The 20,359-nt window shown below is 45.4% G+C and overlaps 1 protein-coding gene across 3 annotated transcripts in view; it reads left to right on the top strand.

Annotated features, from left to right (window-relative positions):
* The window catches only part of sec31b (SEC31 homolog B, COPII coat complex component), a 29,274-nt gene extending 19,455 nt beyond the window's left edge, over positions 1-9,819 (top strand). For 2 of the 3 annotated variants that reach the window (XM_064963846.1, XM_064963850.1), the window contains 5 exons: positions 1,394-1,449; positions 2,008-2,166; positions 3,774-3,893; positions 4,050-4,121; positions 8,237-9,819. In XM_064963846.1, the coding sequence (XP_064819918.1) occupies positions 1,394-1,449; positions 2,008-2,166; positions 3,774-3,893; positions 4,050-4,121; positions 8,237-8,416 (587 nt within the window). In that variant the 3' untranslated portion in view covers positions 8,417-9,819. The remainder of the gene's footprint in view (positions 1-1,393; positions 1,450-2,007; positions 2,167-3,773; positions 3,894-4,049; positions 4,122-8,236) is intronic. The other variant, XM_064963848.1, reaches the window with a different exon arrangement.
* The last annotated feature ends 10,540 nt before the right edge of the window (positions 9,820-20,359 follow it).

Below are 20,359 nucleotides of genomic sequence, written 5' to 3'. Positions count from 1 at the left end.
CAGACAGGGATATGGTGGGATAAGACTGTTAATGCAGACAGGGTTATGTTGGGATAAGACTGTTAATGCAGACAGGGATAGGTTTAGATGTGGTGGGATAGGACTGTTAATGCAGACAGGGATAGGTTTGGATAAGACTGTTAATGCAGACAGGGATAGGGTGGGATAAGACTGTTAATGCAGACAGGGTTATGTTGGGATAAGACTGTTAATGCAGACAGGGATATGGTGGGATATGACTGTTAGGTTTAGATATGGTGGGATAAGACTGTTAGGTTTAGATATGGTGGGATAAGACTTAGGTTTAGATGTGGTGGGATAAGACAGGGCTAGGTTTAGATGTGGTGGGATAAGACAGGGCTAGGTTTAGATGTGGTGGGATAAGACAGGGCTAGGTTTAGATGTGGTGGGATAAGACAGGGCTAGGTTTAGATGTGGTGGGATAAGACAGGGCTAGGTTTAGATGTGGTGGGATAAGACAGGGCTAGGTTTAGATGTGGTGGGATAAGACAGGGCTAGGTTTAGATGTGGTGGGATAAGACTGTTAATGCAAACATGTAGAAAGGTTTTTGCTTGTGCCGTCACATGATTTTACAGGAACGTGTTGAGCCGGTCTTTGATTTCTAACAAACAATGTAACGATGTAGTGAAATAATCCATGCTAAATTACTGTTGTTGGTGATTTACATTTACTAATTTAATACCGAAATATCTGTTTTAAGTTTATGATAGTTGAGTACTAAAAAATGTAAATTTAGCACAGTATTAGGCTATACCAAGAAGTGAAGATAATGCAACAACAATAATGTGTTATTGTCAGTCAGTGTGTCCAATCTAAGTGCACTGTGATGCTGCCTGGCCGTGGCCTGCTGCCTGGCCGTGGCCTGCTGCCTGGCCGTGGCCTGCTGCCTGGCCGTGGCCTGCTGCCTGTTGAAGTGGCCTGCTGCCTGTTGAAGTGGCCTGCTGCCTGTTGAAGTGGCCTGCTGCCTGTTGAAGTGGCCTGCTGCCTGTTGAAGTGGCCTGCTGCCTGTTGAAGTGGCCTGCTGCCTGTTGAAGTGGCCTGCTGCCTGGCCGTGGCCTGCTGCCTGGCCGTGGCCTGCTGCCTGGCCGTGGCCTGCTGCCTGGCCGTGGCTTGCTGCCTGGCCGTGGCCCGCTGCCTGTTGAAGTGACCTGTTTGTTGCTACTCAAGTGGAAATACCTTTTTTTGTTTTTCAGAGTTGAAAGTGATTTTTAAGACTAATTTATCCTCCTTAGAGATTGAGAAATAACCCTGCTCAACTTAATGTCCCAGAACATTCCATGGATCTCTAGGCTCTTGGCTTTGGCTGCTGTCTGGATTCTTAAAAAGCCTCAGGTGTCTTGTGGCTGACTATTCATCTTTCACTATCTATAGGACAAGATGGATGGAATGACCCACCAGCAGTACGGGGGGGTTCTAGGAAGAAAAAGGTATCTCCTCTGGATAAATGACTTTCATACCGGATTCCACATCCTCTCTGATAACACGGACTAGCTCCGACTGGACAAATGTGGACCAGTTCCAATTTGTCCAACCCAGTCCAGGACCAGTTGACCATCTTGGAAATGTTAATAGCTACAATCTTAGTTGTATGTAAACCAGTATTCAGTGAATCCATCTTCTCCAGATGTTGTAGACGGTCTTTTGATATTTCAGTATCACGTGTTTAAACATGCAGTAAGATCTTAGCTGTATGTTAACCAGTATAAGATGAAGCTGGGACGGCAGGGTAGCCTAGTGGTTAGAGCATTGGACTAGTAACCGGAAGGTTGCAAGTTCAAATCCCCGAGCTGACAAGGTACAAATCTGTCGTTCTGCCCCTGAACAGGCAGTCAACCCACTGTTCCTAGGCCGTCATTGAAAATAATAATTTGTTCTTAACTGACTTGCCTAGTTAAAAGCTTTTTTATTTTATCTTTATTTATCTTTATTTATGTCTGTGTAATAAACCTGCTAGTGTGTGAATCTGTGTTCTGTCCGTGTCTCAGGTTGTCCCAGACAACTACACCCCTCCGGCTCCCATCACCGCCCCTGTTATGGGGGGTTTCCCCATGGAGGGCCATCATCAGCCCCAAGGACAGCAGGGCCACGACCCCAGCCGCACGCAGCAGTTCCCCCCAGGGGCCCCTCAGGAGCCCAGCGTACAGGTCAGTGACAACCTCGTCTCTTCTGTGTTTCTCCATGCCCAGTTCTGGAGCCAGAATACAGTGGGATTTCTGGTAGCATGAGACTAGTGCCGACCTAACCCAGTACCAGTTACTTTCTTATTAAAGGCCTGGCAGGCCGACCTCTAACCCCTAGTAAGGCTACCATTTACTTTATATTAAAGGCCTGGCAGCCTGACCTCTAACCCCTAAAGTCAGGCTACCAGTTACTTATAGGTAGGCCGACCTCTAACCCCTAAAGTCATGCTACCAGTTACTTATAGGCAGGCCGACCTCTAACCCCTAAAGTCAGGCTACCAGTTACTTATAGGCAGGCAGACCTCTAACCCCTAAAGTCAGGCTACCAGTCACTTACAGGCAGGTCGGCCTCTAACCCCTAAAGTCAGGCTACCAGTCACTTATAGGCAGGCCGGCCTCTAACCCCTAAAGTCAGGCTACCAGTCACTTATAGGCAGGCCGGCCTCTAACCCCTAAAGTCAGGCTACCAGTCACTTACAGGCAGGCCGGCCTCTAACCCCTAAAGTCAGGCTACCAGTCACTTATAGGCAGGCCGGCCTCTAACCCCTAAAGTCAGGCTACCAGTCACTTACAGGCAGGCCGGCCTCTAACCCCTAAAGTCAGGCTACCAGTCACTTACAGGCAGGCCGGCCTCTAACCCCTAAAGTCAGGCTACCAGTCACTTATAGGCAGGCCGGCCTCTAACCCCTAAAGTCAGGCTACCAGTCACTTATAGGCAGGCCGGCCTCTAACCCCTAAAGTCAGGCTACCAGTCACTTACAGGCAGGCCGACCTCTAACCCCTAAAGTCAGGCTACCAGTCACTTATAGGCAGGCCGGCCTCTAACCCCTAAAGTCAGGCTACCAGTCACTTATAGGCAGGCCGGCCTCTAACCCCTAAAGTCAGGCTACCAGTCACTTATAGCATGCAGGCCTCTAACCCCTAAAGTCAGGCCAGTTCTAACCCCTAAAGTCAGGCTACCAGTCACTTATAGGCAGGCCGGCCTCTAACCCCTAAAGTCAGGCTACCAGTCACTTACAGGCAGGCCGGCCTTAACCCCTAAAGTCAGGCTACCAGTCACTTACAGGCAGGCCGGCCTCTAACCCCTAAAGTCAGGCTACCAGTCACTTATAGGCAGGCCGGCCTCTAACCCCTAAAGTCAGGCTACCAGTCACTTATAGGCAGGCCGGCCTCTAACCCCTAAAGTCAGGCTACCAGTCACTTATAGGCAGGCCGACCTCTAACCCCTAAAGTCAGGCTACCAGTCACTTACAGGCAGGCAGACCTCTAACCCCTAAAGTCAGGCTACCAGTCACTTATAGGCAGGCCGGCCTCTAACCCCTAAAGTCAGGCTACCAGTCACTTATAGGCAGGCCGGCCTCTAACCCCTAAAGTCAGGCTACCAGTCACTTATAGGCAGGCAGACCTCTAACCCCTAAAGTCAGGCTACCAGTCACTTACAGGCAGGCCGACCTCTAACCCCTAAAGTCAGGCTACCAGTCACTTACAGGCAGGCCGACCTCTAACCCCTAAAGTCAGGCTACCAGTCACTTACAGGCAGGCCGACCTCTAACCCCTGTGTGTCCCTTCAGCTCCTCCAGGCGCTGCCGGCTGAGAGGGTGGAGCAGAGAGAGATCCCTGCAGAGCACATGGTCCTCAAGCAGACCTTCGACAGCCTGGTACAGCGCTGCCAGCTCGCCGCACAAGACCCAGTAAGTCTTTACAGAAGACTGTGGTATCGGCTCTTGTGATTCAAAAGACATCATTTCTACCCGTCTATCTGCCTAAGACACACAGAGCCATTCTGAAGGTGCTGCTGTTGGAGTCTGACATCCTGGTATTCAATATATTTATTTATTTTCCCTCAGCAAACAAAAAGGAAACTTGACGATGCATCGAAACGCCTTGGGTACCTGTATGACAAGCTGAGAGAGCAAACGGTGAGAACACGGAGCAGATACTCTACCACAGGGCCCCAGCCTCAGAGTTCACAAATCTGCTGTTTCAAAACACACACCTTCAAAAAAAGAATCTGTGTTTTTAAACCATTTCACCTGCGTTTTTATATTGAAATTCGTCTGTTTTTAGATTATTTTTTTTGCTTCAATAGAGTGATCAGGGACATGAAACTAGAGTTTGCCTTCACAGAAAATACATTAGTGCAACACATTCTGGCAGAAAATAGCTTCGTTTTCATCAGACGACAACAGAAGTGGAACGCCATTTGGCTGGCAGCCACACAAGTAAATGCATGAGTTTACAATTAAAAAGTACTGTCTTTTTTTTTGTTGCAAAAAAACAATGCACGGCCATCATATTTCTGTTTTAGCATAGAGACAATGGAGCCAGCTATATTTCCCAATGTTTTGCTTGAAGTTAATCTGTTGGCTACACGGAAAAGTAGCTTCACATCAGTCAGAGCGCTATCCGCTGATAGAACGCCGTTCCTGAAGTCTCATCCGAGTGGAGAAATGCAACTGAAGCACAAAATGAGTCTGATGCACAGCGGAAATTACAATGAGAAGCATTTTAGATTTGCTGTACAAAATCACACAATTCTGTATTAACGTGACTCCTGTACCATGATGTCACTTAGTTCTCATTTTAATCCAGTCAAGTTAGTCCACTCCATAACAGACCCAGTCATGGTGCTCCACTCCATAACAGGCCCAGTCATGGTGCTCCACTCCATAACAGACCCAGTCATGGTGCTCCACTCCATAACAGGCCCAGTCATGGTGCTCCACTCCATAACAGACCCAGTCATGGTGCTCCACTCTATAACAGACCCAGTCATGGTGCTCCACTCCATAACAGACCCAGTCAAGTTAGTCCACTCCATAACAGACCCAGTCATGGTGCTCCACTCCATAACAGACCCAGTCATGGTGCTCCACTCCATAACAGATCCAGTCATGGTGCTCCACTCCATAACAGACTCAGTCAAGTTAGTCCACTACATAACAGACCCAGTCAAGTTAGTCCACTACATAACAGGCCCAGTCATGGTGCTCCACTCCATAACAGATCCAGTCATGGTGCTCCACTCCATAACAGACCCAGTCAAGTTAGTCCACTCCATAACAGACCCAGTCAAGTTAGTCCACTCCATAACAGGCCCAGTCATGGTGCTCCACTACATAACAGACCCAGTCATGGTGCTCCACTCCATAACAGACCCAGTCATGGTGCTCCATTCCATAACAGACTCAGTCAAGTTAGTCCACTCCATAACAGGCCCAGTCAAGTTACTCCACTCCATAACAGACCCAGTCATGGTGCTCCACTCCATAACAGACCCAGTCAAGTTAGTCCACTCCATAACAGACCCAGTCAAGTTAGTCCACTACATAACAGACCCAGTCATGGTGCTCCACTCCATAACAGGCCCAGTCATGGTGCTCCACTCCATAACAGACCCAGTCATGGTGCTCCACTCCATAACAGACCCAGTCATGGTGCTCCACTCCATAACAGACCCAGTCATGGTGCTCCACTCCATAACAGACCCAGTCAAGTTAGTCCACTACATAACAGACCCAGTCAAGTTAGTCCACTACATAACAGACCCAGTCAAGTTAGTCCACTCCATAACAGACCCAGTCATGGTGCTCCACTCCATAACAGACCCAGTCATGGTGCTCCACTCCATAACAGGCCCAGTCATGGTGCTCCACTACATAACAGGCCCAGTCATGGTGCTCCACTCCATAACAGGCCCAGTCATGGTGCTCCACCCCATAACAGACCCAGTCATGGTGCTCCACTCCATAACAGACCCAGTCATGGTGCTCCACTCCATAACAGACCCAGTCAAGTTACTCCACTCCATAACAGACCCAGTCAAGTTACTCCACTCCATAACAGACCCAGTCATGGTGCTCCACTACATAACAGGCCCAGTCATGGTGCTCCACCCCATAACAGACCCAGTCATGGTGCTCCACTCCATAACAGACCCAGTCAAGTTACTCCACTCCATAACAGACCCAGTCAAGTTACTCCACTCCATAACAGGCCCAGTCATGGTGCTCCACTACATAACAGGCCCAGTCATGGTGCTCCACCCCATAACAGACCCAGTCATGGTGCTCCACTCCATAACAGACCCAGTCATGGTGCTCCACTCCATAACAGACCCAGTCAAGTTACTCCACTCCATAACAGACCCAGTCAAGTTACTCCACTCCATAACAGACCCAGTCATGGTGCTCCACTCCATAACAGACCCAGTCAAGTTACTCCACTCCATAACAGACCCAGTCAAGTTACTCCACTCCATAACAGACCCAGTCATGGTGCTCCACTCCATAACAGACCCAGTCAAGTTAGTCCACTACATAACAGACCCAGTCAAGTTAGTCCACTACATAACAGACCCAGTCATGGTGCTCCACTCCATAACAGACCCAGTCAAGTTAGTCCACTCCATAACAGACCCAGTCAAGTTAGTCCACTACATAACAGACCCAGTCATGGTGTTCCACTCCATAACAGACCCAGTCATGGTGCTCCACTCCATAACAGACCCAGTCATGGTGCTCCACTCCATAACAGACCCAGTCAAGTTAGTCCACTCCATAACAGACCCAGTCAAGTTAGTCCACTACATAACAGACCCAGTCAAGTTAGTCCACTCCATAACAGGCCCAGTCATGGTGCTCCACTACATAACAGACCCAGTCATGGTGCTCCACTCCATAACAGACCCAGTCAAGTTAGTCCACTCCATAACAGACCCAGTCAAGTTAGTCCACTACATAACAGACCCAGTCAAGTTAGTCCACTCCATAACAGACCCAGTCAAGTTAGTCCACTACATAACAGACCCAGTCATGGTGTTCCACTCCATAACAGACCCAGTCAAGTTAGTCCACTACATAACAGGCCCAGTCATGGTGCTCCACTCCATAACAGACCCAGTCATGGTGCTCCACTCCATAACAGACCCAGTCAAGTTAGTCCACTCCATAACAGACCCAGTCAAGTTAGTCCACTACATAACAGGCCCAGTCATGGTGCTCCACTACATAACAGGCCCAGTCATGGTGCTCCACTACATAACAGACCCAGTCATGGTGCTCCGTTACATAACAGGCCCAGTCATGGTGCTCCACTCCATAACAGACCCAGTCAAGTTAGTCCACTCCATAACAGACCCAGTCAAGTTAGTCCACTCCATAACAGACCCAGTCAAGTTAGTCCACTCCATAACAGACCCAGTCAAGTTAGTCCACTCCATAACAGACCCAGTCAAGTTAGTCCACTACATAACAGACCCAGTCAAGTTAGTCCACTCCATAACAGACCCAGTCATGGTGCTCCACTCCATAACAGACCCAGTCAAGTTAGTCCACTACATAACAGACCCAGTCAAGTTAGTCCACTCCATAACAGACCCAGTCATGGTGTTCCACTCCATAACAGACCCAGTCATGGTGCTCCACTACATAACAGACCCAGTCAAGTTAGTCCACTCCATAACAGACCCAGTCAAGTTAGTCCACTACATAACAGGCCCAGTCATGGTGCTCCACTCCATAACAGACCCAGTCAAGTTAGTCCACTCCATAACAGACCCAGTCATGGTGCTCCACTACATAACAGACCCAGTCATGGTGCTCCACTACATAACAGACCCAGTCATGGTGCTCCACTCCATAACAGACCCAGTCAAGTTAGTCCACTCCATAACAGGCCCAGTCATGGTGCTCCATTACATAGCAGACCCAGTCATGGTGCTCCACTCCATAGCAGACCCAGTCATGGTGCTCCACTACATAACAGACCCAGTCATGGTGCTCCACTCCATAACAGACCCAGTCAAGTTAGTCCACTCCATAACAGACCCAGTCAAGTTAGTCCACTCCATAACAGACCCAGTCAAGTTAGTCCACTCCATAACAGACCCAGTCAAGTTAGTCCACTCCATAACAGACCCAGTCAAGTTAGTCCACTCCATAACAGACCCAGTCAAGTTAGCCAACTACATAACAGAACCGAAGGAAATCTGTACATGCCTATAATAACTTTAAATTCTCCCCTCATCCTGTAGCTGTCTAACAACATCCTGGGGGGTTTACATGAGATCAGCCGCTGTGTGGCGGGCCAGAACTACCAGCGAGGCCTAGAGGTCCACACTGCTGTGGTCACCAGCAGCAACTTCAGCGAGATCCAAGCCTTCATGCCCATCCTCAAAGTGGTCATGACCATCGCCAACAAGCTGGGCGTCTGACCACTGATCCCACACCAAGGCAGGCTTCTAGAATAAACCTTATTTCCTATAATGCTCTACTTCTGACCAGACCCTATGGGCTCTTTACGGGCCCCGTGGGCCCTATGATTTATGAGGGCCCCCGAGGGCTCTTGTCAAAAGTAGTGCCCTATATAGGGAGTAGAGTGCCATTTGAAACACTCAAAAACACACCAAGATAAAAACAGCCTTCAGTGTTATCATATGGATGGATCACAATGTTTATAGATTAGATATTTATTTCTTTTTCAGCTGTTGAAATGTGCTTTGATAAAACAAAAAACATGATTGCAGATGTGTGGTTTTCGCTTGACTAAAGCCGACTCATTGAAAGGTTTCTGACTTGGCTGATGACGAGAGGTGTTCTTCTCTCTGAGAAGACGAGTCACTGTGGTGGTTATCAACAGCAAAACACCCAATAGTATTAAAGAAGTTGAGTCCTTTTAGCTTTTCGATGGGAAGATACCTGATGTTAAAGAGGTGGGGGTTACTGATGTGGGAGGATTGTAGATAGCTGAGGATTTTAATGTCGTAATGTTTGAGAGTGGAGAAAGATACGCAAATGTCTCTGAACAATGTGGGCTTGGATTCTCTGGCTGTCAGTAGTTCTTAACATGGTAACACATCCAACGAAGGGAAGACTTGGAGAGCGAGGTTGTTTTGTCCACCTTCCTACCTCATCTCTCCTTAACAAACCACACAACGTCCAGCTGATTTTTACAATAGTTAGGAAGAGTGAATGAGATATATATACACTTTTGTAATGCATACTGTACCATGGCGCTGAAATTGTTACATTTTTCACTGACAGACCAGTGTGCTCTACAGACCAGTGTGCTCTACAGACCAGTGGGCTCTACAGACCAGTGGGCTCTACAGACCAGTGTGCTCTACAGACCAGTGTGCTCTACAGACCAGTGTGCCATCTCTTACTTTGTTCCGTTTTCAGGCCAAAGCACTGCAACAACTAGCTCTGATCCAGGGTGTTACGTGCAGCTTGTTGACTCAGAGCTGTGTCAGAGCCTGCACATTACGCCCTGGTCCAGAGCTATGCAACAACAGAATGTAATTTGATGATTCTTGTGGAGTGGCTGGATTTTTTGAATAGTCAGTCTGCGTTAGTCACTATAGAGCGGCCCGCTGCTGTCAGCTAGCTTGTGTGATTGAGATACTGTATGAGAACTGTGTGTGTCCTGGTTGTTGGCTTCGCCCCCTGTTTATAGTGTGCTGGCTTCTGTTGTGTATAAACTGTAATGAGCAACACCACTGTAAACAGCTTTGGCGTGGTTACACTTGACATTTCATGCTGATTGAAGAACGTGGCAGTTATCGACTGAAATATGAATTATGGCAAAGAAACCCATGAATAAATATCTTGAAATATTTTTGTGAATTGTAAGTGGTGCGTAAGCTGCACTCCCCCTATTTTTGTGTTGTTGACGAATTCCCTGTTTTAATAATTAATTAGTATTTCCCCTTTTTTTTAAATATGAATTAGCAATTACCCCTGTTTTAATAAGGAATTAGACATTTCTTATTTGACCTGTTGCATCCTATATTTAGTTTCTAATTGTGCGTAACCATAGGAACGACCTTGCCACGCCATCTTGTTCTTTTTCAGGAGGGGGTTTGTGCACAAAAAATGATGACACCAAAGTTGACCCATTCTAGTGTTTTGTTCTCAGTGGGAGTGGCCTATGATTACATATGTACTTCATATTAGTCGAGATCTAATGTGCTAATTCAAATCAAATGTTTGAGAGGGAGCTGGAGCAGTGGAAACGTGTTCTCTGGGGTGATGAATCACGCTTCACCATCTGGCAGTCCGACGGACGCATCTGGGTTTGGCGGATGCCAGGAGAACGCTACCTGTCCTACTGCATAGTGCCAACTGTAAAGTTTGGTGGAGGAGGTATAATGGTCTGGGGCTGTTTTTCATGGTTCAGGCCCAATAGTTCCAGTGAAGGGAAATCTTAATGCTACAGCATACATTCTAGACAATTCTGTGCTTCCAACTTTGTGGCAACAGTTTGGGGAAGGCCCCTTTCATGTTTCAGCATGATAACAATGCCCCTGTGCACAAAGCGATGTCCATACAGAAATGGTTTGTCGAGATCAGTGTGGAGGAACTTGATTGGCCTGCACAGAGCCCTGACCTCAACTCCATCAAACACCTTTGAGAAAAATTGGAACGCCGACTGGGAGCCAGGCCTCATCGCCCAACATCAGTGCCCGACCTCACTAATGCTCTTGTGGCTGAATGGAAGCAAGTCCCCACAGCGATGTTCCAACATCTAGTAGAAAGTCTTCCCAGAAGAGTGGAGGCTGTTATAGCAACAATGTTCCAACATCTAGTAGAAAGTCTTCCCAGAAGAGTGGAGGCTGTTATAGCAGAAAAGGGGGGACTAACTCTACAAATGCCCATTATTTTGGAATGAGATGTTCAACAAGTGGGTGTCCACATACTTTTGGTCATGTAATTTACTATGTTACACCCTGTTGTGTATTAGTTCTGTACGATAGGTTGGTTGAAGAGATGTTAAACAGGTTGGCCAGAGAGAGCGAACAGAGAACCTCATGTGGCAACAGAAGGCATTGAAGTACCTCACCCAGGGCTCATTATTTGTTGCACAAAAATATTTATCCAAATCCATTGATGCTTACATTGCCATCCTTTTGCTGTATATATTTTTGTTTTGAAATAAATAAATAATTCGGACTTGTATAAATAAGGAAGTGTCAATGTTTAATGCAGAAAGTGTATAAAGGGATTTATGATTGTGTAAGGTTGATTCCTCAGCAGAGTAGGCTAATGTACATGTGGGTCAACAGGAGAGAAGGTGAATGAATGGCACGAGAGACTTAATAACAGCAGGTCAGGCTGAACTGAACTGAGTGGTGAGTATGGAGCGGACCAACAGCATGGAACCAACTAGTATGGAACCGCTTGTAGTGTCAACTTAACATAATAATAATAATATTATTATTATTATATATTGTAGCGACCCGCACAGACAGCTGTGTGTTATGTGTTAGGCTAGGAGGTGGTTGTGTTGTACTGACCAGTACCCGGTGTTCGCGGGGTCCGACATGTCAATCAACCTGCTATCTGCCAATCACGGGAATGCCTGGAATGTTCTGATGCCGGGCATCCTGGTGGTTGGCGGAGTGGCGTGGAGGGGGGTTGGGCAGGGGGGTGGAGCATTGGAAGTTAAGACCAGGTTCAGCCTTTATTCTCTCTCTCTTACGTCTGGGCTTCCCAAGAGAAGGTCACGATTGGCTTGTGGGTTATCTGTCATCTTTTTTGGCGTGTGCTACGGCCCAAACAGTAGCCTGTGTAAAGTTGGTTTAATAAACCGTCAATTCGCAAACTCAAGCCTCTGTCTGGACAATTGTTCATTTATGATCTAGGCAGGTCATTACAATATATATATATATTATATGTTTTTAAATAAAATCCCCAAAATTGACCTGATAACATGGAAATGCCCGTAGTTGCAGAATCACCCAATTACGAGACCGTGATACTACGAATGTTCTGACTTGTCATGTTGTGTCTTGCCAGGTAGGTGGCGCCAAAACTAAGCTATAACCATACAACAAAGCTGGAGGTTTTTAAGGTGGGAACACGTCACCCCACTATCAAAGATTTCTATAACTAACCCAAGATATACCAGAGCCTGTCCTTTCCAATGAGAGCAAATGAATCATAGTGGGCAGAACAAGGAAGGATGTGGGCAGAGCCAAGCACGAGCTAGTGAGATCCTATTGGCGTGTTCTAGAGTTTATTTGCATATGTCTGTTAAAGGAACGCCTACTCTGAAGTGTACGTGTACAATATCAAAATTCGCCCTTGCACTCCTTTTAAACAACGCAATTTTTAAAACATTTGGTAACGCGTAAAATCAACAACACATCTACTATGTTTGTTACAGACTCTAGATTTGGAAACAGAACCGTATGGAGATCAAATGTTTCATCGATGAGAAAATTTGCAGATTGTAGGCCAAAATCCATCTGGCTCCATCTTCTCCCACAGCCGGCTATTGGGGTTCCTCTTATCACCATATTTGGTAGTGAGCGGTTTCTTCACATTTATACAGCCAATGAAAGATCTGGCTCATTGTACCATCTGTGCCACTATCATCCAAGGGGAATGTAAATTATAGGTAAGGTTCGGGTTTAGGGTAGGGACGTCCCAATGAGCTCATATAGGAATGACCGTAATTTATAGGTTGGATTCTTTTTTTCCCTTTTACTTCAGACGTGATGCCTTGCTAAGGTTTTCACTCACTTTGCAGGCATGTCGTAGGATTGGTCAGAGGGGAACACATGTTGAAGAACTGCTGCTGATTGGTTGTGTTGAATCAGACGACGTAGACTGTTGTGCGGGTGATTTTACCAGGTGAACCGCCCTAGTGCCATTATGACCTAAAGTAACCTCTTCTTGACAAGGTGATGTAACCATAACCTCCATCAAACACAATGCATATGTAATTATCCTATATTCACCAATGGGAAATGAACACAGTCTTATTGTGTTGGTGGGGTGTGTCAGTGTCATATGGGATATATCCCAAATGGCTCCATATTCCCTATATAGTGCACTACTTTTGAAAAGAGGGCCCTGGTCATGTTAAGCACTATATTGGCAATAGAGTGCCATTTGAGGAGCAGAAAATATCTATATTCATAGTCCTACCCAGACATGATTCCTAGAGCTCTAGCCAGCTTTGAATTTTAGGGAACCCCTCACTTGCAATTTACTGAGAGCTTTGACCTCAAAGACAAAGATAGCACAGCCATGGATCTGTTAAGTAATCAAATAAAATGTATTTGCGCCGAATACAACAGGTGTAGGTAGACCTTACCGTGAAATGCTTACTTACAAGCCTTTAGCAGCTAGCTTAGTGGTTAGAGCATCGTGTCAGTAACCAAAAGGTTGCTGTATCGAATCCCTGAGCTGATGTCACGGTGTTTGATCAAGGCACTTAACCTCAAAGTAGACCTGCACTCTTAGTCACATGTTGTCAACATGTGGTCAACCCTCCATCTGGAGAGCTTCTGGGTGTTCAGGCTTGACTTTTAATCTATCCCTGAAACACCCAAGTCTGCTTATCAAGGTCCTGTTGAGCAACTGATGTTTAGGCTACAATGTGGTTAGAGCAGGGCTTGAACTAAAGTCTGCACACCCAGTAGCTATCCTGCAGTGGTGAAAAGTACTTAAGTAAAAAATACTTTAAAGTACTACTTAAGTTGTTTATTGGGGTACTTTATTATTTATATTTTGAACAACTTTTACTTTTACTTCACAAAATTCCTAATGAAAATGATGTACTTTTTACTCCATACATATTCCCTGACACCCAAAAGTCCTCGTTACATTTTAAATGCTTAGCAGGATAGAAAATGGTCCAATTCGCACACTAAACAGAGAACATCCCTGGTCGTCCCTACAGCCTCTGATCTGGAGGACTCACTAAACAGAGAACATCCCTGGTCATCCAGCCTCTGATCTGGAGGACTCACTGAACAGAGAACATCCCTGGTCATCCCTACTGCCTCTGATCTGGAGGACTCACTAAATAGACAACATCCCTGGTCATCCCTACTGCCTCTGATCTGGAGGACTCACTAAACAGAGAACATCCCTGGTCATCCAGCCTCTGATCTGGAGGACTCACTGAACAGAGAACATCCCTGGTCATCCCTACTGCCTCTGATCTGGAGGACTCACTGAACAGAGAACATCCCTGGTCATCCCTACTGCCTCTGATCTGGTGGACCCACTACACAGAGAACATCCCTGGTCATCCATACTGCCTCTGATCTGGAGGACTCACTAAATAGACAACATCCCTGGTCATCCCTACTGCCTCTGATCTGGAGGACTCACTACACAGAGAACATCCCTGGTCATCCATACTGCCTCGGATCTGGAGGACTCACTACACAGAGAACATCCCTGGTCATCCATACTGCCTCGGATCTGGTGGACTCACTAAACATAGAACATCCCTGGTCATCCCTACAGCCTCTGATCTGGTGGACTCACTAAACAGAGAACATCCCTGGTCGTCCCTACTGCCTCTGATCTGGAGGACTCACTAAATAGAGAACATCCCTGGTCATCCCTACTGCCTCTGATCTGGAGGACTCACTAAACAGAGAACATCCCTGGTCATCCCTACAGCCTCTGATCTGGAGGACTCACTAAACAGAGAACATCCCTGGTCATCCATACTGCCTCTGATCTGGTGGACTCACTAAACAGAGAACATCCCTAGTCATCATTTCTGCCTCTGATCTGGTGGACTCACTAAACACATGCTTAGTTTTAAATTATGTCTGAGGGTGGCGTGTGACCCTGGCTGTATATAAGGAATTTATATTAGGAATTTTGTATTATTGGTACTTTTACTTTTGATACTTAAGTATATTTTAGCAATTACATTCACTTTTGATACTTAAGTATATTTAAAAATACTTTTAGACTTTTACTCAAGTAGGATTTTACTGGGTGACTTTCACTTTTACTTGAGTCATTTTCTTTTAAGGTATCTTTACTTTTACTCCAGTATGAGAATTTAGTACTTTTTTTCACCACTGTTTTCCTGGAGGATGGTTGCCCCCCTTTTTGCAGATGGATATATTGATCAGATGGATAAGGTAGGATACTTCAAAGCAAGGTATCTAAAGCCTTGTTCCTGCAGGCCCTAATGCGCAAATCAGTTATGTTTTTCAAATCCGTTTTGGACTACTGACTTGTCCAAACAGCGTGGCCAAATCGGATTTGTGTGTGTTCAAACAGCAGTCATTTGCAGACAAGGCTACCCTAGTCGTCATAGTAACAACAGGTGTATGCCATAGTGGTGTAGGCTGATTAGTGGTGGTGCTTGTGCTTCCTATCACACAGACGTTATGTAGCAAGCTAAGATTATGCAAATAAATAGGATTTGAGTCACTTCAAACTGCCAATGTGAACACGGCTTAACTGTTTATATATAAAGGCTCAAATATTCCTATTTCAGGAGATATCTATGCACAGCACAGGAGGCTGCTGAGGGGAGAACAGCCCATAATAATGACAGGAACGGAGCATAATGGAATGGCATCAAACACCTGGAAACCATGGAAACCAGGTGTTTGATGTGTTTGATACCATTCCATTGATTCCACTCCTGTCATTACCATGAGCCTGTCCTCCCCAGTTCGGGTACCACCAAACTCCTGTGATGCGCAGCAAGTCATTTGTCAATTCTTACCATTTTTGTTGTCGCAATTACACGGCTACGGTTTAATAGAGGGTAATCCCAGTTTTCCAACGGTGCAGATTTATTTAGGCTAGTGCGGGTGGAAAGGAGACAACGACATTAATGCTTAGTTATAATTAACTAGCGAGATAACTGCGACACGTTGTTTTGAATTGGCTATCTACACTGAACAAAAATATGAATGCAATATGTAAAAGTTTGGTCCCATGTTTCATGAGCTGAACTAAAAGATCCCAGAAATGTTCCATACGCACAAACATATTATTTCTCTCAAATTTTGTGCACAAATTTGTTTACATCCCCGTTAGTGAGCATTTAACCATTGCCAAGATAATCTATTCACATGACAGGTCTGGCATATCAAGAAGCTGATTAAACAGTATGATCATTGCACAGGTGAACCTTGTGCTAGGGACAATAAAAGGCCACTCTAAAATGTGCAGTTTTGTCACACAACACAATGTCACAGATGTCACAGATGTCTCAGGGTTTGAGGGAGTGTCCAATTGGCATGCTGACTGCAGGAATGTTCACCAGAGCTGTTGCCAGAGAATCTAATGTTCTCTACGATAAGCTGCCTCCAGAATTTGGCAGTATGTCCAACCGGCTTCACAACCGCAGACCATGTGTAACAACGCCAGCCCAGGACCTCCACATTCGGCTTCTTCACCTGCGGGATCGTCTGAGACCAGCCACCTGGACAGTTGACTGTCAGAAACCGTCTCAGGGAAGCTCATTTGTGTGCTCGTCGTCCTTACCAGGGTCTTGACCTTGAATCCCGGTTTCAACTGTACCAGGCAGATGTCAGACAACGTGTATGGCGTGGTGTGGGCGAGCCGTTTGCTGATGTCAACATTGTGAACACAGTGCCCAATAGTTGCGGTGGGGTTATGGAATGGGCAGGCATAAACTGTGGACAATGAACACAATTGCATTTTATTGATTGCAATTTGAATGGACAGATACCGTGACGCAATCCTGGGGTCCATTGTCGTGCCATTCATCTGCCGCCATTACCTCATGTTTCAGCATGATAATGCACAGCCCCATGTCACACGGATCTGTACACAATTCCTAGAAGCTGAAACTGTGTTTCTTCTTCCATAGCCTGCATTCTCACCAGACGTGTCACCCATTGAGCATGTTTGGGATGCTGTGGATCTATGTGTACGACAGCGTGTTCCAGGTCCCGCCAATATCCAGCAACTTTGCACAGCCATTGAAGAGGAGTGGGACAGCATTCCACAGTCCACAATCAACAGCCTGATCAACTCCATGAGAATGAGATGTGTCTTGCTGCATTAGGTAAATGGTGGTCACACCAGATACAAGGGGCACAACTTTGGTTTTAGAAGTGGGGGGGACATACAGTTTAAGTCTGAAGTTTACATACACCTCAGCCAAATACATTTCAACTCAGTTTTTCACAATTCCTGGCATTTAATCCTAGTAAAAATTCCCTGTCTTAGGTCAGTTAGGATCACCACTTTATTTTAAGAATGTGAAATGTCAGAATCATAGAAGAGAGAATGATTTATTTCAGATTTTATTTATTTCGTCACATTCCCAGTGGGTCAGAAGTTACATACACTCAATTAGTATTTGGTAGCATTGCATTTAAATTGTTTAACTTGGGTCAAATGTTTCAGGTAGCCTTCCACAAGCTTCCCACAATGAGTTGGGTGAATGTTGGGCCCTTCTTCCTGACAGGGCTGGTGTAATGGAGTCAGGTTTGTAGACCTCCTTGCTCGTACACCCTTTTTCAGGTCTGCCCACAAATGTTCTATAGGCTTGAGGTCAGGGCTTTGTGATGGCCACTCCAATACCTTGACTTTGTTGTCCTTAAGCCATTTCGCCACAACATTGGAAGTATGCTTGGGGGTCATTGTCCATTTGGAAGATCCATTTGCGACCAAGCTTTAACTTCCTGACTATTGTCTTGAGATGTTACTTCAATATATCCCCATAATTTTCCTCCCTCGTGATGCCATCTATTTTGTGAAGTGCACCAGTCCCTCCTGCAGCAAAGCACCCCCACAACATGATGCTGCCACCCCCGTGCCTCACGATTGGGATGGTGTTCTTCGGCTTGCAAGCCTCCCCCTTTTTTCTCCAAACATAACGATGGTCATTATGGCCAAACAGTTCTATTTGTATTTCATCAGACCAGAGGACATTTCTCCAAAAAGTATGATCTTTGTCCTTATGTGCAGTTGCAAACCGTAGTCTGTCTTTTTTATGGCGGTTTTGGAGCAGTGGCTTCTTCCTTGCTGAACAGCCTTTCAGGTTATGTCGATATAGGACTCATTTTTACTGTGGATATAGATACTTTTGTACCTGTTTCCTGCAGCATCTTCACAAGGACCTTTGCTGTTGTTCTGGGATTGATTTGCACTTTTCCTATGAAGATATAGGTCGATATAGGACTCGATTTACTGTGGATATAGATACTTTTGTACCGTCCTTTTCGCAACAAAGTACGTTCATCTCTTGGAGACAGAACGCGTCTCCTTCCTGAGCGGTATGACGGCTGCGTGGTCCATGGTGTTTATACTTGCGTACTATTGTTTGTACAGATGAACGTGGTACCTTCAGGTATTTGGAAAATGCTCCCAAGGATGAACCCGACTTGTGGAGGTCTACCATTTTTTTTCTGAGGTCTTGGCTGATTTCTTTTGATTTTCCCATGATGTCAAGCAAAGAGGCACTGGGTTTGAAGGTAGGCCTTGAAATACATCCACAGGTACACCTCCAATTGACTCAAATTATGTCAATTAGCCTATCGGAAGCTTCTAAAGCCATGACGTCATTTCCTGGAATTTTCCAAGCTGTTTAAAGGCACAGTCAACTTAGTGTATGTAAACGTCTGACCCACTGGAATTGTGATACAGTGAATTATAAGTGAAATAATTTGTCTGTAAACAATTGTAGGAATAATTACTTGTGTCATGCACAAAGTGGATGTCCTAACCGACTTGCCAAAACTATAGTTTGTTAACAAGAAATTTGTGGAGTGGTTGAAAATCTAGTTTTAATGACTCCAACCTAAGTGTATGTAAACTTCCGAACACATATATATATATATGTATTTATATTTTATTTTATTTTGTAAAATCCAGACAGATAAACACTCCAAAGGTCTGCATGGTCCTAAAAGCACATATTTTCCTTGGTTTGTATCACATTACAATACTAAAATAGGGGAATGTGGTGGGGGCTTGTTGCGCCCCTGCCAGATACTGGTTTTCTGATCCACACGGTACCTGTGACCAACAGTTGCATATTTGTATTCCCAGTCATGTGAAATCCATAGATTTGGGCCTAATTAATGTATTTCAATTGACTGATTTCCTTATATGAACTGTAACTCGGTAAAATCTTTGAAATTGTTGCATGTTGCGTTTATATTTTAGTTCAGGGTAGTTAGTCTGTGGTCTGTCATTATGTTATACCTGCTGCTGAATTGCCGCGCTCTCTCTCCTCCGGCAACAGACCACCCATACTCTCACACGTGCAGCGTACAACAGTCACGCAATGAATGGTCCTTCCGGTAATGGCTGATATGTCGATTTTTAAGTGATTGGTCATATTTAAAAGTGTGCCTTCATTAATTATATTAACAAAAAGTATTAAACTAATTTCAATTACCTTTCATGACCTTAAAAACCCTAATTTGACACCATGCCATTCAGACTGGCGCATTTTCAATCTGCACAATCTGGAACAGCCTACAGTCATGCATAGTTTCACAGACTAACGGCAAATCAATTTCAACAAAGCGGAATCAGGAAATGAATGCCCAATTTTCATTCCTATTCAATGCAGATCCCGCCTTCCATTCCGTTTTGATCGCCGTGTTCTGCCTCGGTGTGTGAATCTGCGCCGGCGACATGCTACTTTGTTTTATAGAGGAGCTGGTTTGCAATTACCAAAAAATGTGAAGTCCGGGTACGGAGCTCGTCGGGACAGCTCCGGCCCAAGTCGAGCAATCTTAGACATTATCTCTCACTGCATTCCCATCATTGCAGGGCAACCGTGTGGGTGTGGGTGTGGCTGTATCAATGGACAAAGTATTCTTCTTCTCTTTCTTCAGTGTTTGAAAGAAAGTGGTGATATTTAAAAATATATATATACGATGAATGAATCAAGCACATTAAAGACATGCCTATTTTCACAAAGCGCATGAACCACCGAAGCCACTGAAATGTGGTGTGACATTCAGAGGCTTCCTGTGGAATTCATCATATAGGTGTGGAAGCACAGCACTCGACGTGGTAACATCACATGGCAAAGCTGAAGCAGAGAGCGGAGGAACGACTGCAGCCTATCTACTATCTAATGGCTGAATATAGTCCCATCGTGCTGACAGTGTCGCTATCACTGATGATCCAAACCAACCGTTTGAGGTTTTTAGCATGGGCTACTGGTATTGTCAGTATTGCATTCAATTTCTAGAGTGCCAATCCAATAAAACATCTAAACTATTTGTGTAAACCTGTACAATAGATTATTATTGATCAATATTGTATGAATGATATGTGACTAAAGTCGGCCTACACTTTCTCCACCCAATATTCATCTTCGGAGGGGGGGGCGACGACGACGACGACTGTACAGAATTGTACTGTAGTCATAAATCAAATCCAACTTT

This window comes from Oncorhynchus masou, unplaced genomic scaffold (genome assembly GCF_036934945.1).
Source record: "Oncorhynchus masou masou isolate Uvic2021 unplaced genomic scaffold, UVic_Omas_1.1 unplaced_scaffold_856, whole genome shotgun sequence".
Lineage (NCBI taxonomy): Eukaryota > Metazoa > Chordata > Actinopteri > Salmoniformes > Salmonidae > Oncorhynchus > Oncorhynchus masou.
This window is presented reverse-complemented; position numbering and strand designations above follow the sequence as displayed.